The 27,407-nt window shown below is 42.5% G+C and overlaps 1 protein-coding gene across 1 annotated transcript; it reads left to right on the top strand.

Moving 5' to 3' along the window:
- On the top strand, positions 1-27,407 carry LOC119389820 (lisH domain-containing protein ARMC9). Its single transcript, XM_049415167.1, has 21 exons — positions 1-547; positions 2,327-2,552; positions 2,687-2,809; positions 4,026-4,193; positions 5,110-5,171; positions 7,734-7,736; positions 8,194-8,296; positions 8,747-8,851; positions 10,379-10,403; positions 11,000-11,091; positions 12,540-12,614; positions 13,632-13,777; positions 14,567-14,648; positions 15,538-15,639; positions 15,988-16,078; positions 22,251-22,377; positions 22,586-22,731; positions 24,490-24,564; positions 25,424-25,517; positions 26,743-26,801; positions 27,339-27,407. Exons 2-18 carry the CDS (start codon positions 2,499-2,501, stop codon positions 24,531-24,533), a joined length of 1,548 nt encoding a protein of 515 aa, XP_049271124.1. The 5' UTR covers positions 1-547; positions 2,327-2,498; the 3' UTR covers positions 24,534-24,564; positions 25,424-25,517; positions 26,743-26,801; positions 27,339-27,407.

Here is a 27,407-nt window from a genome sequence, read left to right as displayed (position 1 = left end):
GTCGCTTGGTTACCGCACACACCGTAGCCGTAGCTGTGCTAGCTTTGTGGACGCGTGGGTGCTACCACAAACGTAATCAAGTCGGTGCAAACAAAGTTCTCGAGCCGGCAGAGCAACCGGGCAGCTATGCCATTTGTTCAATCGTTGAAGAGCTTCAACTGGTTTGCTGGAGGCATCTACGAACGCGCAATGCACAAACACGATACTCAGCTGAGGCTTTTTGTAAATACCTGTCGCTTTTATTGTCGTCCAACTAGGCAGAAAAGGCGTTTCGACGCGGACTCGCCTGGGCAACCAAGCTTGGCGAATCTGTAAAGCACATCTACGTCGTGAATCGCTAACTTTTTGGAACTTCGTGTGGATGCAACGAAAAATGAACATCAAATATTGCCATTAGAGATAGTTCCTAATCTAAGCACAGTTCCGCTTTATGTTGCATACTCTTGTGCAATAACACTTTCGAAGTAATTAACAATAAATTAATTAACGAAGTAATTAACAATGAAAGGCCGTGCCCTGGGCTCTTTCACGTTCCCTGGAATGGAAGGTAGGTCATCTTTAATACCTTTCTAGCTTGTAATCACCACTCATCACCGATCAGAAATCACCCACTTTTCACCCACACAACTGAGTACAAAACTTCAGTATCAGCTGAACTTGGGCTACTATTGTACGCATATCTCTCCTAATTCCTGATGTTCTTTCTTTTTTTTCTTTGCGCAATAAAGTTTCTCAAGTGTCAAACTAAGAAGAGGGGTTACTCTGTCTCATTGGTATACAAATACAAATCTAAGAAGCAAGGCAAAAGACGAGTGCTCATGGCTTGTCATCTCCTGTGACATTCAAAAACACTGTTTCCTCGCCAAAGGATGTACTAACTGACCCAAACTAGCGCACTATTTATTAAGTGACCGCCGAACATCTAATGTGGCATCTCATCTTTTGTCTCGAGGCCGTTGGGGCTCGAGACAAAATTTATCTCATATTTTTCAGGTTAGACGCTTGAATTTCATAACGCTAGTTCGTAACAGTATGCATGCATGAGGGATTGCTGGCATGCTGTTAATTGCTGCATGCAAGGCTCAGAGAATAGATTTTTATATGAACCTGTCTGTAGCTAGGTCTTCTACTGCATCAGATTGTTCTAATTGAAGTTGTATTTAGAAATAAAAACCTCGTTGTGAAAGTTTTGAAAAACTCGGGGTACAAAAATAGGGTGTCTGCAGAAAAGGAGAATACGGCACAAGTGCGAAATGATCCAGTTCATACAACATGTTTTGCTAAATTATGTGGCTTGGTTTGTGTTGTATTACTATAGTCAGCTTAATAAAACTTTAGTGAGCTGCTGCCTTTAAAAAATGGGCACACATGTCACTAATTTCTGCAGGTTAATCTCTGGTTTTCATTTCAGTTAATGCTGGGGAACAGTTAGCACCAAAATAATGGGAATAGCATAGACGGAAAAGAGAGAATACGAATCAGATATGGAACAAGAAAAAAGCCACTAGACAAGAGCACTGGCTGTGTGCAACTTTTTTAATGACAACACATCTCCACAAATGGCTGTAGCCTGTGCTGGTGTTCTTTTCTGTGATAGACTGTGGCATATTGACAGTCAGCTGTAATAGTGACCATTGTGACTATGGTGACTGTGGTGGGACTATGTTGTGCCTGTGCTCCCTCTTTCTCTCCCTCTTTCTTATCTTGGAACCAGGGGCATAGCCAGAAATTTTTTTCGGGGGGGTTCAACCATACTTTATGTATGTTCGTGCATGCATTTGTATGTGTGCGTGTATATATACGCAAGCAAAACTGAGAAATTTCGCGGGGGGGGGGGGGGTTGAAACCCCCAACCCCTCCTGCCTATGCCCCTGCTTGGAACCTTCCCCTCTCTTTTCTCCCAGTGCAGCTGGGTAGCATATCTGATTTATCCTTCTGGTTAACCTTGTGTGGGGGAAGTAACTAATCATTAGGAGAAGGAAACGTGTCACTACTGTATTTCCTACTGACCGTAAGCTCAGCCTCACAGGAAGATGTAGCGAAATAAGCGAGTAGACGGGAGAATAGTTGGGAGAATTCAATCTAACGCGTTGAGTGGGCATCCACACGTCTGCGAACTCCATCAACAGGGGCCCCACCAGGATTTTTTTACTGAGGGGGCACCCACGACAAGTGAGCACTTTCAGAAAGGCAGGGCGACCGGGAACTCATGTGTTGTATTTTGACTCTGTTTGCTCTTCTTGACTGTGTTGTATTTTGGCTTGTTTGCCCCGAGGGCGCCGCGCCTGTTTATCAATGAAACAACGCAGTTTCTCTCTCTTTGCAGGTCAACAGCATGGCGACTTGTTTATGTCAAAAGGGATGATCTCGGAAAATCAGCTGGCAAGCTCTCCACTGGGTGCTGTTTGTGAAATCTCCAAGTTCGTGCAAGCAGCTTCACGGTATCTGTGGGGTAGGGTTCAGTGGCTGCAGCGTTGGAGCCTACGGCAGCTAACAGCATGTCTGGCTTTGTTCTATCAATCGAAGGGGAGTTGAACTTCATTGTCAAAGAGGCAAGTCTTTGTCTCATTTCAGTGGTACTGCTTTTCATGGTGGGAACACTGTTGCCCCCCACCCTTTTTTTTTCCTCGAATTGAGAGATATTTGCGAAGCATACTGAACTCCTCCTAACAAATACCTCTTGCAGTACCTCGACTATCTGGGACTCCACAGTGTTTCAAAGGCCTTTGAAGAGGATTGCCTGGCAAACAGCAAGCCGATCCAGGAGAGCTTTGCTTCATACAGGAATGAACGGACGCAGAAAGTTCAGGTGAAGTTTGCATCGCACACGTGGGCAGCTATACACTCACTCCACAGCATCGGGCTGCATCCAGAGATCCTTACTGACTCTTTATTGCCATTTAAAAGAGACGCTAAAGCTAACATTGAGTCAAGCTAAGGCGATAGGTTAAAGGGTTACTGATGTTGGGTCAATTTAAGGTCGTATGTTATATTTCTAGGTTATGGTTAGCTGAGGCTGGAATCAGGGACACTAAAAGGCTGCCATTCATTATAATAATGTGGTTGGTTAATTTAGTTCTTGAAATGTATAAAACATCACTTACAAAGAGCAAAGCTTCTGCAAGTGAGATAATGTTGTGACGAGATGTATTTGCATGCTGCTGTTAAGTATGAATGCACTTGCCACTGGTATTTTGCGTCTTGTTAATGAGTGGTGAATTGTAGTCAACCGTTGGCCATTATCGTAATGTTGCAGTGAATAATTGCATTGCATTTAAAAACACACTCAAAAGAAAAGGCAGTTTGATGTGCCAGCCTTGTTTTCTTGTTGTTTTTCTTTATGAACCAGTTGCATGAGAAATTCAATATCTTATACCATGCCTCATTCCATATTAAACATGAGAATTGGTCGCAGGTCTTGCCGTTTAACACTTGTGTTCTTCTCCTGCTACGTCCCGTTCATTTGAGTGCTGTAAGCTTTAACAAAAATGTATTGCCAACTAGCCTGACTATCAGTATTGCTGCCATTTAGACAGCAACGCTCTATTACTGAGCCTTGGTTACCCGGCCATGCACAGACAAAAGATATCGTGGACTGAAAAGTTTCATTGAAGCTTCATTTACAGTGTATGCAGTGTCATTTTTGCTGGTGCAAGACTACATTCCCAGTAACGTCTTCATCGCGCTTGTTTGGGAAACATGTTCCATAAATCCTGTCTCTGAGTACTTGTAGAACTTGAGTGCCATGGAAATATTTGGAAGTTCGTAACACGTGTCTCGCATGGATCAGGGGCGTAGCCACAAGTTTTTTGGGGGGGAGCAGGGATTCAATCACCCTTTCTGTGTGTTGGTGCATGTGTTTGTGTGTGCGTGTATATATACACATGCAAATTCGAACAGTTTCAAAGAGAGGTTGAGCCCCCCCCCCCCCCCCCCCGTCTATGCCAGTGGCATGCATGGTTCCTTATTTGTCTATTTGTCCATGACCATGAGGCTGACACCCTTCCCTTGCCTTTCTTGTGCAGAAGGAACTGCTGAGCTACTTTGAAGAAGGCAAGCAGGCTCAGTTTTTTGCCGTTTGGGACTCTGTCGTCTCTAGATGCATGGCGATCGACGAGGCCGCGTGCCGCGACCTCGAGTTTCACCTGCGGTTGCACTTTGCCATCTACCCACAGCGCTACCCCGAGAAAGCCGTGAGTTGTGGGCTGCGTCCTCCATCATGTAGGGTTCTAGGAAACTTGGGAAGGAGAATTCTGACAGAGCAATCGTTAAACTTCTATGGCAGCGATGAGTAGTACACTGGCTAGCGTACTTTTCAAGCATATAGTGTCAGTTGTTCTTGTGGCATTTTGCCATATCTTTCTGAATTTTAAAGCATCTCTGTGCCTTCTAAATGCAGCAAAGCAATAAGTCCCTGTACACATGCATAATTGTTGCGAACTGCTGCATTTATAACACAAGATGTCGTTTAGGATGCCGAGTAGTAAATCCTTTTGAAGTCGGAAGTTTTGACAAATTTACAGATTTTCATATTGGCTGACACTGGCACCAGTGTATCCTGTAATAATTCTTTTGGGAAAAATCTGGTTATTACAAACCTTACAAGGGAACTCTTAACAGTTTGTCAAAGGCTGTAGTCGTCATATAATCAGCGATGGCGGTTTGGGACTTTGCGAAGTTTTCAGAAGTGAGCTCACTATTCTGTGCAAGTAACTCCAGTTGGTGTCTCGGTGGTGTGCTTTGCCTGAGAGCAGACTCAATGGCAAGACTAATGGGAATGGAATGGAATGGAATGCTAAAGCAGTTGCGTGTCATGCTTTGCGTGCACGTTGAACAACCCTAGGTTGTCAAAGTTAATGCAGAACCACTATTATGACATGGCTGTTGTAGCCTAGTATGCAGCTCTGATCCAATCAATCAAGTTTGATCTTGCACAAGTATGTCGCATGTGGGCATGCTGTCCCAGGTTCACGGTGTATCAAATGTACGACATTCGAGGAAGACACTTCATAGTTTTTAGTGCGAGAGCCACACAAAAAGAATCGCAATACGAGAACCAATATCTTCATTTTAATGTACCACGCACTGTGCGCTTGTTCTGTTTACCAGAACCTTCAGGGCAGCATAACTGCTGAGGCTGCCATGGCCAACTTCCGTCACTACATACCCTAGCAAAAATTCCCAATAAAAAACCAATAGCCTATTGGGTTATTGACACCTATTGGTCTATTGGTTCTATAGGTCTATTGGAACTGTATTTGGCTATTGGTCTATTGGTTCTATATCAGCCTACTGGACCTATATTGGTGTATTGGTTCTCTATTAGCCAATTGGAATTATATTGGCCTATTGGTTCTGTATTTGCCTGCTGGCATTGTATTAGTTTTGTATTTGCCCACTTCTCAGCCCCATTAGAATTAGTCTTGCGCAAGTGTTTTATGGGTGTCTTGTCGTCATGCAGAAGGCCCACACTGTGGCAGCGCCCCTGCAATGATAATCACAGTGGATGAATGAGGCATATGTTCAAATATATTCTCATAATCAAAACTACAAGTGCTTCTTCTGGCCCTTGATGATGTTGACGATCTTGCGGGCGACTATTTTGCCAAGGCAACTATGTCTTGTGTCAATTTCTTCTGGACTGCCTCATCAGCACTCGAGGAAGTGCCTGAAAGATTCTGTAAATAAACAGAGCCATGAAATCAGAAAACAGTAACACATGTTTAATTAAAGTTTACCTTCGAAGCAATGTATAGAAAGTAGGCGGCACAGTGAGAAATTATCTAGACCTTAATTCACTGCACATGTTCACAATGTTGCAGGAGCTGAACTATAGCAAAAAACTGAGTGAAATATTACACACCCAACTGTGGCTTATTGCGTGGAAGAAAACAGTATATCGGCAAAATTTTGCGGCAAAAAAGGAAGGAAAAGAAAGGGGCAAAATTTTTTTAAAAATTAAGCAGCACCTTATCCCGTTTACACGCTTGCGTCCTGTGTTTTTTGAGCTGTACCCAAGAATGAACTGCAAACTCGTCCTTAAATTACAGCAAACTCAATAATCACTTACTATCTGTGACGTGCTCTTTTTCACGATGGTGGTGCGACTATCATACCTAGAGCATGCCACTAAATCTCAACTTAAAGATGGCATGAAATAAATTAAGCTAGGTAGATTCACGATGAGGCAACGGTAATATGTAAGACAGTAGTAAAGGCAGCCTAGATTCCATATCGTTGCAAGCACAACACAGCAGTCAGGCTGCAATGAGTTGGATATAACACACATGCTGCATGTTACGTGCTTATGCAATTAAGCCAACAACATTAATAAACCCACTCCTGCGATAGCCCTAATTGGGCTGCAGTATGTAAAAATAAAAAAATATGAAATAAAAAATCGCACCAGTGCAGTACATATGCTATGCACATTTTGTATAATGAATTATCATGTGGCCTTCTGTGGCTCTTGTGACATTATGTCGAACAAGTATGATAAGCCGATTGGCGCGCACTACAACACACAAACCGCATCGACTAGAGCGTTTTACTATAGGCGATAAACGCGTTTTCGGCTTAACACGCACGTTGTAAATACTTACAAAGGGCTTGCGAGACTCCAACTACACTCACGAGCAGGGCGCCTGTCCTTTACCTCTAATCTATGCTACGTTTTTTTGTGCATACTGACAAACACAAAAACAAACTGCAGTAATATATGCGCCCAATCATTCAACTTCTGAGAGCGTGTGGACTTGCAATCGAGGCGTCGCTGGTCTCGCTGTCATCAAATACCGGAGACAAAGGACGAGGGACTTGTTTTCCCGACCTTTCAGCTTCGTCCCAAGTTTGATAAAAAAAAAAAGGTGATATCAAATAAATACTAAATAGGAGTAACTACCATGCCCACTCAACTCACCAAACAATCGGAGCACATGGGCCTTGTTGCTCGTCTTGCAAGCTTGGTGCCACTTTGTAGAGTCGAAATCGGTCGAAATCCAAGACATTTATGGCTCAGAACGTCTCCATCTGGTGCACGCTGAACACAGTCTTCACGTTATTGTCGCGGAAGCACACTAAAGCAAACATCGTGTAAGCAGGCTTACGTGAAGCATCGAGATCACACAAAGCGCGCGCTAGGGCGACAGACACAACGTTTTGGCTTAGCTTGGCCGCAGGCTGGGCTGGCTGGGCTTGTCTTCGTATCGGCCGAGCACGGATGGCGCGCCAAACGCACGGTCGGTCGCGTTTGCAGATCCACAATTCTTTCTCCTGTATCTTTACAGCACTACTTATATTGCTTAGCATAAATAGTTATAAACTTTACATATTATCCAAAGCTTATCTTAAAGCTTAGCACATGGCTTAGCCTGCTTAACCAAGGAACGTGTAAAAAAAAATGTTCACACATGCAGCGTCGCCACGCTGCGCACCGTCTCACTTTTTTTTTTTTGTCACCTGGGTGGTTCTATCCGCTTGTGATCTCATGGCGGTTTCTTTATTATTATTCTGTGGTGTCTGTGTTGTCGATTCCTTCGCAAGTTCTTCTTTAGCGTGTTTTACTATAGTGCCCGTTTACCGCACGGCATGTACGGAGACACCGTACCGCCGTGGTCGACACGCAGCCTTTTCTTATAGTCGCGTGAGTTGCTAACTGCACACGGTGTCTCACGGTGTACGATTAAGCTCAATCGGGATCAGACTTATCAAAAGTGAATTGATCCCGTCTGCAGCTTGCTTGTAATGCTGCCAATCATGATCAAGAAATTTGATCGGGATCGGGTCCGACGCGCTCAATCAGTCATAAGATGTTATAAACAGCTACCAATAGGCGGTAGCTGTTTGAACAATAAAACTCCTGTTGGCCTTATACATCTTCTGTTAGTACATTAAGAAACCAATAGGAGTACTTATTTGACCAATACAACTCCTATTGGCCCAATAAGTCACCGATAGGCAGCACCGATTTGACCAATACAACTCCTATTGGTCCAATAAGACACCAAAAGGCAGCCCCTATTTGACCAATACAACTTCTATTGGTCCAATAAGACACCAATAGGTGGTGGCTATTGGTGTATATCGGTACCCATAGAAGTCTTATACAACCAATACAGCTCCAATAGATGTCCTATAGAACCAATAGCGATTTCCTATTGGACCAATAGGAAATCCTATTGGTATTTTTGCTAGGGTAGAGTCCATCAAGGCCCGCACAGAGGATCCCCTGGTGTACTTTGCCTTGCCCTACGTCCAGAAACCAAGACAGTTTCCTGTTTTCAAGTCGATTTTTGAGGCAAGTGCCATGTACTGACACCTTCATATCCTCTTCTGTAATTTATGACGAAGTTACCATTGTAATTAGCATTTTAATTTGACGGCTCTGGTCTGAGGAACAAGTCACAGCCATGCTGAAAATCGGAAGTCATGTTGTAAGTGATGTGGGTGAATTGCAGGCGAAGTGATATAATCGTGTTGATGATAATCAGGTGCGTTATGGGAGACTATGAAAGTTTTGTTACTTTACTGTAATGTAGCTCTTTGTTCAAAGGGATCTGAGAACAGTTGTTTAGTCTAACCGACGTATTCTCTGCTGAAAGTGGGCTGTGATCCTCCAGTCCTCCAAAGTCAGACAAGTTTACCGTTGTATCTAATTTTTTCTTTGGCAAGTACAGCTGGTGATCCTTTCGTGATCGATTCATTTAACGATTCTTGATAGTTTGTTCTTTCTGGTATCTTTCGGCAGGAGAGCTGGGTGGATGAGCTCAAGGGCAGGCTAGAGAAGTTTGTGCAGGAGTCTCTGTCGGCACAGTACCAGCAACGAGCAAAGCCACGCCTTATGGACCTCTACGTATCCTTTATCCTGCCAAAAAACAACAGAGTGGGTTGGCTCCACATTCACTTGTGCAGTTGGCTGCGTTTCAACATTTGCTATTAATAGTGAAGCGAGTGTTCTGAATCTGTTATTCTTTTTTGTATCGACCACTTTCAAAGCTGCCCCATTCAGCGCCAATCGGACTGGCCACCAGTACAAACAAAATGTTGCAGTAGGAATGTCACACCTCTCATGAATGTTCTTTTTAAATTGAATAGCTCCTCGACATGCTGACAGCATGCGTACAGTATCTGCAATGAGATGCATTGCTGATTGCTGCATCATGTAGGAGTTTGAAATATCTCTAAAACTGGTTGGCCAAGAGTGCCCCTCCTGTAAGAATGATGGGTTGATGTTATTTCCCTTTGTGTTGGCCATCTATGATTTTATCAACATTCTCACTCAATACATTATTGCATTGCACAAATAAAGTGTAATAAATTTCGTTTGCTGTATCATGATTTACACAATGGTGTTAGAGTGACAGGCTTTAGTTTAAACTCCAATAGGGACCAATTTCAATTTTAAATCTCAAGATTTTTAAGTAGTCTGAAGGTTGAAAGAATTATTGTTGAAGGTGCAGAAAAACTTTATTTCTCACCCTACACAATCCCTAAGGAGGTGAATTAGAGGCATAAAGTTAATGAGTACTTTATGATAAAAGAAGAAACAGAGTCCATGCAAATGCACATCCAGGGTATCAGTCATGAATGCACAACTTAAAGCCATCGTTTAAGTCATCTGCAAATTGAATTGTAGCCAGGTGGTATGTACCATTACAGTTTTAATTAGCTCTATGAACTTAAATGACTACTTGAATCAGTTAGTTGACTTCTATTAATTCAAGTTCAGCAGGGCTACAGCACTACACTCAAACCTCGTTATAACGAACACGGATATAACGAATTATCGGTTATAACGAAGTAAATGAAGAATAGTCTTGTCATAGCTACAGTGTTACAAATAAACGTTTATAACGAATTTTCGGATATAACGAAGTTATTTTCTTGGCAGATGCAACTTTGTTATAATGAGGTTTGAGTGTATTTTTATCTGTCTTAACGGTTAAGTTCAAGCAATATTGTATAAAGCATGGAACCACACCACTGGACTTCTGACGCTACCAAATAAAAATTTAGGTTAAGTTGGGCAACATTTCAAGAATTGACGCCAAATATATTGCTTACGAATTTGCTCCTTTATAGTTCAACAATGGTTTTTGCCACTGGCGTTGCCAGGGGGGTAGGGGCTTCACCACTCCTCCACCCCCACCCCTCCCCCCAAGTTTTTCCGCTTTTCGTGTGTATATATATACACATTCATGCATGCACACACGCATGAACATACATAAAGTGCGGTTGAACTCCTCCATCCCCTGATAAAAAGTTTCTGGTTATGCTCGTTTTCTACCCGTGAGCCCAATCAGTGCACTGTACTTGCATTGTGATGTGCACTGTAGTAATATGCCTAATGTATGGGTGTCCTTAACTACAATTTGATTAGTATTGCAGCGATGTGGAATTGAATGGTAAGACTTGTCATTGACAACGCTTTTATTGTTTAATCTCTAATGAAATGTCAACTTAATTAGCTGTGTGTATATCGGTAAATGATTTTTCTAGCACCCGTAATAAGTTTGCATGGTCACATACAACAAACCTTCATTTTATGTTACGGGAAGCAGCAGTCTGTGTTTATGTGATGCTGAGCAGTTTTCATTTTTGTAGAGGTTGATAGATTTTGAATGCACGAAATTGTAATTCTTGTGCAAAAATTGTGCTCGCCTAAGAAAAAGGTGTTTTTAACATTAAGTGTGTGTACATGTGTGCACGACTCCAAAGTACATGACTCCAAAGAGCGGGCATTATTGTGGCAGTCACAAAGCAGGTCCAAGCATTTCAGCAGAGTTTCGATTTATATTTCATGGTCGTAATAAGTTTCATTCCATAATAACTCCCATGAAAGTAAAAATACACTCAATAGCTTCACGATGTTAATTAACCAAAACATTGATATCCATAATTGTAGATTTTCTTCTAAATGAAGTGAACGCAGTTTTAATTTAAATTTTCACATTGTTTATTACTTTAGCTGAGATTAAATGTACTCTACACTTTTTTGCAGACATGCGAGAAGACTTTAGACGGTGTGAGCAGAGATTACAACAGCGCGAGGAGCAGCGGGAAGTCCTGGACAAACAGATGTCCAAACTACAGGTAAGTATTTTTTTTGGCACTAGACCAACTACAGCTCTGTGTCCTTGCCTCTTTCAAACGGAACCTACTAGCTGTGACGCAGTTGATGGTCACCATTCGATCTGGCAAATGGGTGGAAATGGGTGTGACTAGCAGCACACATGCTCTGAGGAAATAAATAGGGGTGTGCGAATATTCGAAATTTCGAATATTTTTCGAATAGTGTTTGCTATTCGATTCGATTCGCACTGGAATTTTACTATTCGAACTATTCGAACTTCCCAAAAACAAATACAGTCAACGTCCGATTGAAAGTGACCCCTTCAGATTTTTAATATGCTTCACCTCATTACACTCTTGTATTGCGGCAAAGCTGTCTTTCAAGCTCTGTTACGGTTGAACTTTGCCAAGAGGCAGTCAACGTCAGATTCGAAGTGGTCTCTAGATTTTCAATATGCTTCACCTCATCACACACCGGTATTGCGGCAAAGCTGCCTTTCAATGTCTGCTACGGTCGCAAATTTACTAACTCAAGAAAACGCTGGTTTCAACATGGAGATGAAAGATGTGGCAGAGGTGGGGGCTCAATTAATGCTGTTTTGGACCTGAAATTTGGGCAGGAAGTCCTAAAAATCGGAAGCCGAACCTTTTTAGCATCCAAAATTTCGGATGTTCTTATATATCGACGTCTACGAGGCAGATGTGGAACTCCAGACTTGAAGGGAGCACACCCTTGTCCGCCACATCAGTTGGGCTTCCACAGAAGTTGAAAGAGGAGGAGAGGCTGAGGAAATGGCATCTTTGCCCATCACATGTAAAGTGTTGTCGGTAACACTTTGGTCAACACTTTGGTCGCACCAAATCATGCACATAAATATGATTCGGCCTCTACATTGCCTCATTCTTGATAAGACAACTATGAAACACCACCCCGCCAGTGCGTCATCAACCTAGCAAAAAGAAACACTTTCATGTTTCTATCTCATAAGAATATGCTTAGGAATCTTCTTTAACCTTTTTTTTTTCTGCAATTGCGCTTCGCAGTATTAGAAAAATATTCTAGCAATATTCGAGAAATATTCGAAAAATATTCGATTCGATTCGCACTCACACTTCAATATTTGAATTCGCTTCGCACCCAAAATTTTGCTATTCGCACAGCTCTAGAAATAAATGATCAAAGGTCAGTTCAAAACCGCCATAATCTGCTCCGACATAGCCACACCATTGTGGGCCCCGATACGACAGTTTTTGTCAGATTGCCAAAACTAATAAGCAGCATCGCACTCGGTCTGTGCTTGGCCGGAAGACCTCCTTTGAATTCTGGGTGAGATGCAGGTATCCACAGCAGATGTCCCCTTCCTTTTGGCTTAGAACAAGCGTATTGTTTTGTTAATATTATTCTTGTGATATTGCTCTGAACTACTGATCCGTGCACCTCGTTTGGCTCTCTTACTTTTATTTCGCAGGAGGACTACAAGACACTTGTGTCTGTGACTACGGAGCTGATCACTGCGCTCGAAGCAACTGTCAGGGGAGACTTGGTAACCTCATTTTTACTGCCTCGTTCGCTTCCTTAAAGCATATTGCCGCAACATCAGAAAGACAGGGTAAAAAAGCACTCATAAAGAAGAACAGTAACTGTGTTGGTCTTTTAAAAGTACGTGCTTGAGACTGCTTCAATGTTGTATCTTCTTTAATGCCAATATACATTCTAATGTCATCACCCTTTTTGCACTATAGGCAAAGCGACATATGAAGGTGTGGCATCAGTGTCCCTATCTTCTTGGTCTCTCTAGTTCTAAACATGGAGCCTTAGATGATAAACTCATGAACCAGCTTGAGGTAGTAACAGTGAATGCTGGAGAGTGCAAGGACCAAATGTAGCCAACCATGTGTGTAAACATTTTTGTAGGGGCGGGATTGTCGTGAATGCAGAGGTATTGTCATCATAGGTCGGCATACTCTCTCATGAGTCAACTCACTCAGACCCAGATCGGGCCATGCGTCCGAGTCCGAGTGTGTCCAGCTGAGAAAAATTTTATTGAGTCTGAGTCCGAGTGAGTCCGGTTGAGGAACAGTTTAGTGAGTCTGAGCCCAAGCGACTCTGGTTGAGGAAAATTTTAGTGGGTCTGAGTATGAGTGAGTCCGGTCAAGGATAATTTTAGTGAGTCTGAGTCCAAGTAAGCCCTAAGCGCAAAATATATTTCTTGACTGAGTCTGAGTGCGCTCCAGTTTTTTCTTGTCGACCTGTGGATTGTCATTGCTGTTTACTTAGCAACCTTCAGTTAGCACCTGTGATTAGAGTGTGTTGCTTGCTCAGGCATGCAAGCTTTGCATGCCTGAGTAAGTTCAGGTCATACGTAAATGTAATGGACAAATTGTACAAAAAAAATCTTTGAAATTATACAGAAGGTTCAAAACAAAGGGGCATTTGGTTCAGAATTGGTGGTTGGACAGGCAAAGGTGTTCCGAGTTACTGAAAAGTTCAGATCAAGCTTTCAACGTTTGGTGCATTTGAAAGTCATTCTCTGTTGACAGGATCACTTGTTTTGCATCAGGTGAACTTGGAGAACGTGCTGTTCTCGTGCGGGCAGCGATTTCCCGAACTGGTGAAGCTGCAGACGCCTCGTACGTCACGTGGGTCGACCTGCGACGGCACCCAGGTGTTTGTCCTCAGAAGTGGACTCCACACCAGACGCACCAGGTTCGTGATGGTATAAGCAAATGGAAAGAACAGTGTAACAGTAGGTTGTTTAACTTTCTTATTTATTGAAAGTGGCGCAAGTTATTTGTGAAAGATCTTGTTCCTATGCACAATGATGAAATAAATGTATTAGAAGTTAAGCAGCCGACAGGAAGCATGATACCTGAAAGCACGAATAATGGAGCAGTTCGATTCATCATTAACATTTTTTGTTTTATATATATTTTTTACATATTGCACACTTGTACACATTGCACTATAGAGGTTGTATAAACAGGAATAAGGTAGTAGCAGTGCAGACAATCAAGCAGGTATCAAAACGTTATTTTGTGCCGCTCCCACGTGACCACTTTCTGGATCATGGCATTGTGACTCATTGTATAACTGAGACACGAAACTGAAACTGGCTGTCGAAAAGCTTTTACACTGAAGTACTTGGGGAACCTTGAGGCTAGCATTATTTTTTTTTGCGTGTGGTTTTGAAATCTAACCATCCTTAAACACTGAAAATGAGTAGTTGCACAATTGTGCCAGTATACTCCTTTAATCTTCATAAGCATTCTCACAACCATGAGTAGAAGGCCACCAACATCAGCAAAGGCATACAAGTCTAAACAATATGGTACATACCATGTGTGGCATCGAAAGAGCAAAAAAGAAAATGTTATGCAGGGATGGAAGGATAGACTGTTAACACTTACATCGACAAAGCTGTGCAGCAAACATGAAAAATGCTCAGGCTTGCTGTCCTGTCATTGTATATATAGAAGGGTGTGACAATCTGTGCAGGCTGGACTTCACCAAGGTCAAGCAAGACCTGTCCGAGGCAAGCGCCAGCACGCGAGCTCTTCTGCTGCAGGCACTTCGATGGGTACGTGCGGTCTATCATACGAGCAATGTCTCCTGCACTCTCTCCTACACCTTTCCCCATGCAAAACTGTACCTCCGTTTAGCTTGAATAGCACAAGTATGCTGTACTAAAAGCGTATGGAAAATCTTTTTTTTAGTGATTAACTACAGTGGACTGCCTAGACAAAAATTGGTAGGTTTCAATAGCAGAGTTTGGTGTTATGCTTGGACTCTTCAGACAGTGTTTTAACGATGTGCTCGCACGACTGCGACTTGGTTTGACATTGACAGGTGTGGCTTTTATGGATTGAGAAACATAAGACTGAACACTCCAAGTTTGAAGAGCTCTCACTGTTCTATAGTCACTGAAATGCGGGAAAATGTTTTGCAATTTGTGGCATCTTATCTGTGTACCAGTGCTGAGGTTCAGGGGCGGTATTCTGTAAGTGTCCACTAAATGGACTGCCTGTTTTAGCGCGCACCAATTTGATATAGGTGGTAGCCATGTTCACTATTGGTGTCGGCCTGCTCGCTCTCAAGATTTAGCCAGTCGGAGCGTGCTGAAATGAACGGTCCACTTAGTGGACATCTGGAGAACATCACCACTCGTGTAAAATTTCTTTCGAAGTAGAAGCCCGGCCTTCATTTTTTCCTTCTTGAACTCAACATCTCTCAACGAAATTTACAAACGTAGAGTTTTGAAATATTACCTTATCAGTGTAAACTTACTAAGCTTTGCTTAAACTTTACTATCGCAAATGCCCGTGTTGTTTTTATTTTTTCTTCCTTGCTACCAGAAGACAGAATTGGCAAAAACACGACAAAAACATGAATGTGTAAACCATGATCTGAGGGGGATATAGGTACATAGTAATACCTGGGCATACATTTAGCCTGTTTTTGTCTTTTAGAAATTGACCAAGGCCTCTTCGGTCGAAGAAAGAGACTGCGTCCTGCTGGCATATGTTGACAATGATCTGCTGGGCTTCATTGAGAGGTCTCCTGACTACTGCGTAAGCAAACTTTGTATACTTGGAGGCATTTTGTCACTGTACACTGTCAGAGTTAAGTGTCGCTAACTGTAGCCCTCTTAATTGTTGGGTTGCTGCTTCCCTAATGACGAAACTTTGAAAATGGCACGGAGTTTTGAGAGTCCGTTGCGTCACACCTCTATTAGGTCCTACAAATGTAATTGATAATTTGTCATTCTAAAATTATAACATTACTTTCTTTCTGGAGCTCTTCGTACATTCAGTGTTGCATACCTGGCTTCCTCATTATCTAAGTGATATGTTATGCAATAACAAAAAGAACATGTCTTGCTTTATGAATATATATATTTTCTCTCTCTTTCTTTCCAGAACCGTATCTTGCACATAATCAAATCACCAAACTTGGGGTTACAGCAGAGCTTTGTGAGGTTCTTGAATACGATGGCTGCCTTTCGATTAGGTGAAATACTGTTTTTTAATCTCTACTAGAATAGCAGATATCTGCTGTCTAATCTATGCTGCTGTTGTTGCCCTTTCTTAATTTCTCAACATTAAGGGGAAGTGAACTTGAACAGATCACCCAGGTGGATTTGAATTGAGTAGTCCATGGGAATAGTACAATAGGTGCAACAGGAAAGCTAATCACAGTTCTGGGAAGCAGGATTATATAATGAAGGCTGGCTGACACAGCTGGGGCAGGTTTGATAATGATATTAGGGTCTTTCATTATCACTGAAAGACTGGTGATATCAAATGGGGAAAAAATATGTACAGTTCAGTTGTATAGCTAAGTAAGCTTGTCATAGTGACATAATATTTCTCTTTAGTCACTCATTCATATCATCTTGACATGTAAGCCAGATATGCTACAAACATACCTCTCCATACAGCTAAGTGATGCAGCTTTTTAGCTGATATTTTTCTGTAGGATTTGATCCTAATTTTATCAGCAGAACTAAGCAAATTTTGTGTTAATATTAGGGGTGTGCGAATATTCGAAATTTCGAATATTTTTCGAATAGTGTTTGCTATTCGATTCGATTCGCACTGAAATTTTACTATTCGAACTATTCGAACTTCCCAAAGACAAATGCAGTCAACGTCTGGTTATGGTGGCTAGAGGGGAAAGTGTGACGGGCGAGAGCGGAGGGTTGTACGAATTCCCAATGAAAGATGGCGGTCACACCAGGTGGCGCTAGCTGTGCTGTAGGTGCTTGCGGCCATGCTTACGGCGGCATTTGCCTGCTTTGCGTATGGCCGCTAGACGTTAGTTTCACTTGTTTCTAATAATCGCTTATACCCCGCGCCCGTGTTGTTAAAGGCGCTACGTGTTTGTTTCGCTAAGAAGCATGTGTTGCAAGTTCTTAGCGGTGTCAAGCAAGAGGAAAAAAAAAGAAAACCAAGAATGCTTTTAAACCAGACGGAACTGGCGTGCCTCCATGTTTTCATATTTAAATGTGTCTTAATATCGGTTTGCTTCGACATGTTTAATCTGCTACAGTGTGCAAAAACTGGGCTAGTTGGTTGATTTTCATGGTAAAAGCAGCACAAAAAGACGACAACACGAGAAGAACGACACAGGACAGGCGCCGAACTGTGTCATTCTTATTATCATATTCCTTTTGCGCTGCTTTTACCATATCTATAGTCTGCTTCAGTTGAACTAAACCACTTGCTCGGCTGCATAGCTCAGCTGACTTTAAAGTGTTCTTTCCTCTTGGTCAAGTTTAAACTGTTTACAATCGTTCATAGCGAGTATACTGGCTGCAGTGCAGCGCGTTTTTTTTTTCTCTCTTAGTCCGCACCCACCTCCCCCCCCCCTCCATTTCCTCTGTATTGTAGGGGGTTCTCTTGAGCGCGAAATGTTCAAAGCATTTACATTTTCCGGCTACTTTTCCTTGAGAAAATTCAAGTGGAGATTGGAATGCTGCAGCCGGAGGCTTTGTTACTGAGCATTTTATCTTATTATTTTAGCGATAGTTCTATCTATGCAAGGACCAATAATTTCTGTTAACTTACGGCTTTAGATGCATACTAAATACATGCAAGGACATGTTTAATTATCACACATTTGTCATCCCATAATTATGTCAAGCATTTGTTATCACATACTCCCCTATCACGTTAAGAGGTCAAATTACTTGACCCTCCTCAACTTCAAGTTTTTGGCGCTCCCTTTGGACACTCCTGTCTGCTTTTCTTTTTTTGGTAAATTACTTCGCGGTGCGTTCGGAAACACCGTAGGCACAGCGTCTTCTGACAAACGCGGGGTATCTCAAACAACATCACCGTTTATAATGTGTTGGTATGTCCTTCCGATGAAACTCACGTCAAAGTGCCGCTCGCAAACAGCGCTGTCTCTCGTCAGCTCTTTGTCAGTCCACTTAATATTCCGAGCTCATTGCTCTCGCCTCGAGAGACCATTCGGGGCTTTAAAGATCGAAAGTTTCTCCGAGCACGATCTATACCCGCCTTTACAGCCAGGGACGAAGCATGTACTTGCGCGATTTGACGGCATGGTTCGCAGAACACGTGGGTACAGTGGCGGGTAAACAAACGACGACAGCGAAGGCAAGGCATCCGAACAAGGTGACGGCACAGCACAGAGAGAACGAACGAGTCCAGACGAGTCAAAGCAAGCGCGGCGAGCGCGAGCACGATGGATGGATGGATGCTATGAGCGTCCCCTTTAAAACGGGGCGGTGACATGTCTGCCACCAGGCTCGAAGAAAAAAAAAATAAAAATAAAAAATAAAAAAACGCTTCCTTGTTTCATGTTGGCCTAATACCTTATCTACATTGATTAAATCTATGTTATTATACCAAAAAATATAAATTCACGGTCCATCTCTCTGCCTCTTAAGGCAGAATGACCTTATTTTTCCCCCATTATTTATTTTTGTTCTTTATCTCTACTTTTCTGCCACCAATACTCTAACCGTCTCTTACTTATTTCTATCGCGGACGTGTTCAGCTTTCCATTGTTGTCCCTAAAACCCAAGGCTTCATGTAGACTCGTGCCCACACGTATACCTGGGTGAATATCGCCACATTCAATCAGTACATGTTCCATCGTTTCCTTAGTTCCCCCGCAGCATGTACATTGTTCTTCTTCGTTACTAAATCTCGCTTTATAACTACGCGTTCTAAGGCAGCCCGACCTTGCTTCAAACAGTAAAGCGCTTCCCCTTGAATTATCATAAAACCTTTCCCTCCTTATTTCGTTTTTTCCTTTTCGGTAGTTACTCAGAGCCGGCTTCTTTTCCATCGCTGTCATCCAATAAGTCCTCTCCGCCTCTCTGACCTTCCGCTTAATGCTCCTTGTTGCCATATCGCCCGCACTGCCAGCCGTATATTTACTGGTGAGCCTCCTAGTTCTTTTTCTCCACTGCGTGTCAACGCTTTTTCTATACAAATACCTGAAAACCTTCTCTGCCCATCTACTCTCCTTCATTTTCCTCAGCCTCTCTTCGAATCTCATTTTGCTCTGCGCTTCCCTCACTTCAAAGCCTGTCCATCCCATATCACCCTTTACCGCCTCATTTGTCGTCTTCCCGTGAGCGCCCAACGCGAGGCGGCCCACCGTCCTTTGATTTACATCCATTCCTGATTGCACCTCTGACTTCATGCACACCACTGAGTTCCCAAATGTAAGCCCCGGAACCATCACACCCTTCCACAGCCCTCGAAGCACCTCGTACCTATTGTATCCCCATAAAGCTCTGTGCTTCATAATTGCAGCATTCCTCTTTCCCTTTGCTACCGATGCTTTCTCTTGTACCTCCATATATCTATCCCCCTCATTTACCCATACTCCGAGGTACTTGTACTCGTTTACCCTCGGTATTTTTTGGCCCTGTATTAATACCCTATGGTCTCCGTGATCATTGAATACCATCAATCCACATTTTGTTGCACTAAATCCTAGTCCTAGAGCCTCACACTCCCTTCCGCATATATCTGCCAGTCGCTGTATATCATCTTGACTGTCCGCAAATAAGACAATATCATCAGCATAAAATAGACCTGGAAGCTTCTGCTCAACCATCGCTCCGACCTGTTTGTGTGACAAATTAAATCCAATGTTGCTACCTTCTAGCGCTTTTTCCATCCTCGCCATGTACAGCATGAATAACAGCGGGGACAAAGGGCATCCCTGTCTCAGCCCCTTGCTAATTTCAACGCTGTCCTTGCTACTTATTCCTTCCCATTCTATACAAACTGTATTTCCTCGGTATATTTCCCTCAAAAGCTGTACACAGTCGTCACCTATGCCCACTTCCTTCAATATATCCCACAAAATTTCCTGATTAACGTTGTCATACGCCCCGGTGATATCTAGATAAGCTACGTATAAGGGCCTGTTTTCTATTTTAGATATTTCTATACACTGGGTAAGAACAAACAGATTATCGTCTAACCGCCTGTCGATTCGAAATCCATTCTGAAGTTCTCCCAAAATATCATTTTGTTCTACCCACGCTTCTATTTTTAATTTTACTGCCTGCATCGCCAACCTGTATAGCACCGATGTAATTGTTAGCGGTCTATACGAGCGAATGTTATCCTTTTCTCCCTTGCCTTTATAGATTAAGTTCATTCTACTTTTTCTCCAACTGTCTGGTATTTCCCTCTCCTGTAAGCACTTTTCTACGGCTTTCAGCAGTGCTTCTTTAGTGTTATGCCCGAGTTCGTTAATGAGGCTGACGGGAACCCCATCTAAGCCCGGAGTAGTGCGCTTAGGAATTTTTCCTTCGGCCTTCTTCCAATTGAAATTCTCTAGTACTACATCTTCGTCGGTTGCACTCCTTTGCGTACTTTTACTCACCGGGGGAATCCCCTGGGGGACCTTTTTAAACGAATCGGCTGTTATCTTTCGGATGTAACCTAGCGCTTCATATCCTTCCAATTTATTTCCTCCTTCATCTACCATATGTTGTTGCATTGTGACAGACTTCCTACCCAGCGCTTTTAGGTGGCTCCAAAATATCCTAGGCGCGGCCTTCTTCTTTTCGCGAATCTCTGTCATCCAGCGTTCACTTTCACCTTTAATTTTTGCCTCGACTAATTTCTGCACAAGGGATTTTTGCTCTAAATATATTTCCCATATTTGGTTGACTTCGTCCTGTGGCCGCTTCTCCTTTTTTGCCTGTCTGTGCTCCCGTGATGCCTGACGTCGCATATCGATCGCTTCCTGGATTTCTTTGTTCCACCAACTTTTTGGCTTTTTCTTTCCTTTCCAACAAATAGTTTTCTTCTCTATTTCCATTTCTTTCGTGATTACATGTAGCAGCTCACTATACTTCCAGTCTTTGCCTGGTAGTTCGTCTACTTTTTCCTCGACTCTTGCGGCTATATTTGTTATTTGTTTGTCATTTAGATACGAGCTGCCAAACTTTGATTCTATGTTCTTATTTTCAGTTTTATATCCCATTTGTAATATTATGCGTTTATGATCACTACCCAAGCTGTTAATGCCTTCTTCGTCTATTCTCATCTCTCTAAGTTTGTCATATATTCCTCCTGTCATGAGACAGTAATCAATGCTCGATTGCCTGTTTCTGACTTCCCACGTGATCTGCCCCTTGACTACTACTACACCAGCGCCCCTTGCGGCGGCCAGAACTTTCATTGCGTTCCGCGCATCGCTCTCCCACGGCGGGGATACAGCGCCCGTCACACTTCCCCATCTAGCCACCATAGTCTGGTTGAAAGTGACCCCTTCAGATTTTTAATATGCTTCACCTCATTACACTCTCGTACTGCGGCAAAGCTGCCTTTCAAGCTCCGTTGCGGTCGAACTTGGAACCATGAGACAGTCAACGTCAGTTTAAAAGTGATCCCTAGATTTTCAATATGCTTCACCTTATTGCACCCCCGTATTGCGGCAAAGCTGCCTTTCAAGCTCCGCTACAGTCGCAAATGTATTAACTCAAGAAAACGCTGGTTCCAATATGGAGATGAAAGATGTGGCAGAGTTGGGGGCTCAATTAATGCTGTTTTGGACCAGAAATTTGGGCAGGAAGTCCGAAAAATCGGACGCCGAAGCTTTTTAGCATCCAAAATTTCAGATGTTCTCATATATTGACGTCTACGAGGCAGATTTGGAACTCCGGACTTGAAGGGAGCACACCCTTGTCCGCCACATCAGTTGGGCTTCCACAGAAGTTGAAAGAGGAGGAGAGGCTGAGGAAATGGCATTCCTGCCTATCACGTGTAAAGTGTTGTAGGCAACACTTTGGTTGCACCAAATCATGTACATAAATACAATTCGGCCTCTACATTGCCTCACTCTTGATAAGAAAGACAACTATGAAATATGACCCCACCAGCGCTTCATCAACCTAGCGAAAAGAAACACTTTCATGTTGCTATCTCACAGGAACATACTTAGGGATTCTCTGCAACTTTTTCTGTAATTTCACTTCGAATTATTCGAAAAATCTTTGAGAAATATTCGAAAATTATTCGAAAATATTCGATTCGATTCGCACTCAATCTTTATTATTCGAATTCGCTTCGCACCCAAAATTTGGTATTCGCACAGCTCTAGTTAATATCTTTATGGATAGCGACAGTACCAAACGCTGCTTTTGTATTGCTGAGTCTAATTCTCATTCTTTTATGTACAGGACGTAATTACTTGGCCAAGAATCTCCAGCTTGTTGCGGTGCTTACGGACACCCTCGTTTTCGACCGAGTCACGAACCCCAGAACGCTGGACATGATTCTGGGCGTACTGCAGAAACTGAGTCTGAGGTAACGTATGAGCCCGAGGCAGTGAGAGCTTTTCGTTTGCCCTCATCCTTGACAGATTCGAGAAATTTTTGTGGCATTCGATTCGTGAGGCAATAAACTTTGACACTGAGGTCATTCGATGATTACTTGGAAAACTGTTCATGACCCCTTTAAGGACACACTTCATAAAAATGTGTCCACATTGAGTTACTGACTCTATGTTTTACAGACGACAGCAGAAGGACATCATGATCAGCCATGGCATTTTGGAGTGGGTGGTGCGCACCTTGCAAGAAAGCGAGGAGGTCGGGATGTCGGAGTACGGCCTCGAGTATATCACCGCACTGTTCATGAACTTGTGCCTGCAGAAATCAGGCAAGTTTCATCCTCAATGGGTTTATTAAATTGTTTTTGTCTACGCTGTGTGCTTTATTGATGCTGGAATCATGTGGAGATGATCGTGTTTCAGTCCACTTTATACAATGATGTGTTGGGATGCGGATTGCGAAGAAGAAACAGAAAGAGAGATGACTTGTCAGTGGGAGTCACAGCTAGACAACTCGTTATACGATGCATTCACTTAGTGTACACTGTGCTCTCACTTGGATGATGTGGCCTGATCGTGGCCGCTACAAAACCATTTAGCACTTGTATCTTTTTAATTTCTTTTTTTTGTGTGTGTGTGTGTGCATTGGCAAAGAACTGCTGTCGTCTGCAATCCTAACAGCTGTGAGAAAGACTTCATCGAGTTACATGAACTGACGTTTCTATTTGCTGAGATAAAAATTCAATCACGTGAGCAGCATCAGTATGAACGTGTAGGCAAATGGGTACAGCAGATTGCTCTGCTTGTTGTAATTAGTTTGGTGTTCTTGCACACAACAATGGTTCTCCATTCAATCAAGTAAACAGGGTCAATATGAATGCCATAGGCATTATATTAGCTTCCACACTAAACAAAGTACAAGATGCAGCATGGAATGAGAAAGAGTTATTCCACATTGTTAGCCTAAATGCAGATGGTCAGAGCCCCACTACACCACTAGGTTAAGAATTCATTGTGTAGCATGTAAAACTAAAGCACTGCATAACATTTCTCTGCAGAAAGCTACTATCCATCTTCGTGCTACATATATATCCTGTGCCTGAATGGGAACATAGAGATTCACACTGGCTTGAAGCCCTGAATTGTGTGCTCCTGCCTTGCTAGAATACCTTGCCTTCAAATGCCAAAAATTTGTCATTGCAACTCATACATACCATTAGTATTGCTCACTTTAAAATGGTATTTTCATTTCTTGAGTGAAACCCATGTTTCCTTAATGTTTTTTACGACTTCACATGTAGTCCTTTGCTTGTATTAACTACTATTTGTGCAAATCGTTGAGCAGACTATTTTAAGTGAATGACTGATAACAAGGCCTTCATAACTTGTTGCCCCCCCCCCCTCCCCCGTTCACCATTTTTTGTTGTGGTGATGTTGCCAAAGTGTGTCTGTCCTGGCTTTGCAGCTAAGCAACACTGCAGGAAAATGAGCACCTCTGTGATAGACATTGTGAAGAAGCTGCTTGAACACAGGAACGCAGAGGTATTGTGGTAAACATTCGAGCAGATGGCTTGCTTTGGCAGAAAATGTTTTGTGTTTTGTTAGTGCTACAGATGCTGCCACCTCAAGCACACACCGCTGTTGGCATGAACACTTCTTTGGTTTTTTGTTATCACTGCATGCAATCATGCTATGTTAAGGTAAGCATACAACACTGAGGTATTACCCTGAAAAAAAAAAAAATGAAAGAAAGCATAAAGACAAGAAACAGGGAAAAAAAGAAGGCGCATCAAAGCATTGAACAGCGCTTTGTTGTGTCAGCACTTCTATGTATTATTTCTTTTGCACTTTGCGTCACATCTTTGCACAGCATTTTCACAACAAGCAACTTACTGAACAGCCCAAGGGAACACAATTCTAAGCCCTTAAGGCATGTGCACTCTTGTGTCACTAGTGCTCAGCACTGGGTGGTGAAGTAAATGCTTCGACAAGACAGCACATTTTTATTTCTGTTGCAGCCATCCACTGCATTTTGTGAACGAATCGGATAGTCGCATAAGCTGAAATCATTCTCACACCTCTTCCAGATTGTGCCTTACTTGAATGGTGCGCTGTACAGTCTGTTGTGTGATCCGGAATTTCGAAGCATCGCTGTTCAAATGGTGCGTATTTCTTGTCACATCTAGTTACTGTCACCGGGGGGCTCCTAGATCAGTTACCAATTTTTTGAGGAGTTGATTCTGTTTCAAATGTTGCTGAATTCCTGCATACAATGACTGCTACAGTGCAACGGACATGCGCAAACAAGCGAACCTGGCAACTTTGTCCTGATGACGTCGTGTTGCTTCCATGAAGTTTTTCTTTTAGTTGTTTAAAATCAATAAAGATGACTATATTGATCTGCCTGGCCATCGCTCTTGTAGGACAAACCACGATAAATGCATCCGGCCATTCAGTACGCATTGCAATAAGTTTAAATATTCCTATTCCCCTCGTGCTCTGAACGCTCGGAAGACACTACCAAGCGAAGTTGCAAATAGTCAAAATCTAGATCAGTTTTGTTGATTTGTTGATCAGCTAATGGAGCCGGTATAACTACTTTGTGTGTTGTAAAAGTGCAGAAAGTATCTTGTAGTAGTGCTGTATTGTACTCTTTGTGTTTATACATCTCTTTCCACATGTACAGCATGTGATTTCTAATGGTAGACTTGTTTTTCTCGTGTACGCAAAATGTAACAATGTAGGTATATACTATTGATGTACTTGCTATTGAAAAAGTGTTCCAGTCGTCATCGCGTAGCCCCATTTGTTTTTCTGGGAACTTGTACCTTATTAGATGCCTGTGATGATGTGTGCCCTCTCCCTGTATAGGTCTGTAGAAGATGTACAGTGTTGATAAATAAATAAATAGTAATGAATTCAGCCAAAGTGAAATCATTTCGATTGGCCTTTAATGCACTGGCGAACTGATTCTAGTACTATATTCTTTCTTGACTTTTCTTTGCTGGACTTTTATACCAGGGTCTGGAAGGAAGCTTGCAGAAGGCAAAGGCCCACTCATCTGCTGATGTGCAACATCAGCTGGACCAAGTTTGCGGGAGGCTCCTTTCTTCAGGTGTGTGCCCGATAGTAGTACCGCTGGCCAAAGTCATGCGACCTATTGCTTCTGAGATGTGTGAATTAACGTTAGTTTGATCGCCCGAGCGGCCACTTGAGGTTGTTGTGGAACGAGGCTTCAGCTCAAAGCCCAACTGCTATTTTCCTATTTAAGTACTCATATAATGCAGAAATAGCTTTCGCTTAAGAAGCACTGGACCAATTTGAGTGTTTTTCTTTTTTCATGTGGGTGAGAAAAGTACTGTAATAAGTGTTAGAAGCAGGATCTTAATTTAGAGTCTCGTGTTCTTTACAGAAACTGCAAGACTCAGTAAGTTTCAGAGAATTTAAACATGATGTTTATATACCATCTGGGGTTTTACATGGAGGCATGCCATAGTGGGGGGCTCCGGAAATTTTGAAACTTAAGGTTTACCAACAGGTATCAGTATATGCATCAAAGATAGATGATGCCTCAGCAACTTAAACAAACCCCTCCCTTCCCACAAACTCTTCTAACACCTTTCCCTGGAGAAGCCAGGTACTCCATTGCCACCACTCCACTCGCACACGCTTTAGCAACGCCCTCCCCCCCCCCCCCCCCCCCCCCCCCAAAAAAAAAAGAGATTGCTGGGAAGACTCTTTTGATCACGGTACGGTGAACTGACTCTGTTAAAATGGACAAATGTGAAGCACGAGTTGATAACATGCATCAAATCGTTACGGCATTTCTTTTTTAGCATTTTACTCAAGTTCTGCTAACAATTTAGTGATGCATCTTAATGCAACGGGAAATATATCACGCTTATGTGCACTCTAGATATATTATTGAGGTATTCTACAGAATTGTGGTATTCTTTCTAATGGCCGACTTGCAGATTCGTAAACATGATACGTCATGTTTTTTCATGAATTACGAGAGCTTTTAGAAAAAATGGTGTAAACTTAAGGTTCACTTCTCGCATTGACAAGGTTTTAGTTCCTTCTTTGATACGCAATAACATTCGTCATCGAAATCAGTTCCTTGGTTGCTGAAATGAGTGTATTTCTGCATCCCCATATGTTTAGACATACTAGTAGCCACTCTTGCAAACTTCTGCCGAAAATCTTTTTTTTTCTTCTTGCATTTTTCTGCAGGAGTACCCAGAAGACTGAGCGCTTACATTTTTTCATTTTTTCTTGGAACCACAAATCCTAACATGCTTTAATTGTGCTTTATTTTATTGTTTCGTTTTACTTTCTAGACGCAATTGTCGATGAAGGCATTGTTGATTCTCTGAGCGAGGATGACGATGATGACGAGGTAATTCTTTACATTTCACTACTATGCTAGTATATTTAACATAATGAACGGAGTATTTACGTCTTTAGCGCAAGCGCTTTTATGTGCCTCAGTGAGTGAATAATAGCATTCTCAACAGCAATAAGCATAGACATTGTGGGGTGTAGTGTGTTGTGTGGTGCTGTAAAAATAAACATTTTATGAAGTCAGCAACATTCTTGGCCCCAATCACTTGACGTTAGCCGAGAAATCTTGTATGTAGAATGCACATCTGCCCATAGTCTGGAAGAACCTAGGTAAACACAGCACAAACGAAACGAAACACAAGGAAGACACGGGACAGAGTGCTATGTCCAGCACTCTGTCCCGTGTCTTTCTCGTGTTTCGTTTCGTTTGTGCTGTTGTTACCTATGAACTATGCATCACAAACTAGCCTGCCAGCAAATGTTACTGAAAGAACCTAATGTTTTTATTGATGAACGTAAATGTGAACAAACTATGTGCATGAGCAGTCCAATGTGTTTATTCTGTGCTGATGGGTATTTGTGCTCTGGACAGGATTCACAGGAGGAATCGGAGCCGGAGCCAGAACTTGACATGGACGACATTGTGCAAGCATTGCCTCAC

The sequence above is a fragment of the Rhipicephalus sanguineus genome, chromosome 4 (assembly GCF_013339695.2).
Source record: "Rhipicephalus sanguineus isolate Rsan-2018 chromosome 4, BIME_Rsan_1.4, whole genome shotgun sequence".
NCBI lineage: Eukaryota > Metazoa > Arthropoda > Arachnida > Ixodida > Ixodidae > Rhipicephalus > Rhipicephalus sanguineus.
Note: the sequence above shows the minus strand (reverse complement) of the source record. Positions and strands in the feature narration are given on the sequence as shown.

Bases quoted from the DNA above. Each gene is read 5' to 3' on its own strand.
- LOC119389820 (XM_049415167.1), top strand. From the start codon at position 2,499: ATGTCTGGCTTTGTTCTATCAATCGAAGGGGAGTTGAACTTCATTGTC. The intron at 8,852-10,378 runs GTATCCTTTATC...CAATTTGATTAG, and splicing joins CACGCCTTATGGACCTCTAC to TATTGCAGCGATGTGGAATT. The intron at 15,640-15,987 runs GTAAGCAAACTT...CTTTCTTTCCAG, and splicing joins AGAGGTCTCCTGACTACTGC to AACCGTATCTTGCACATAAT.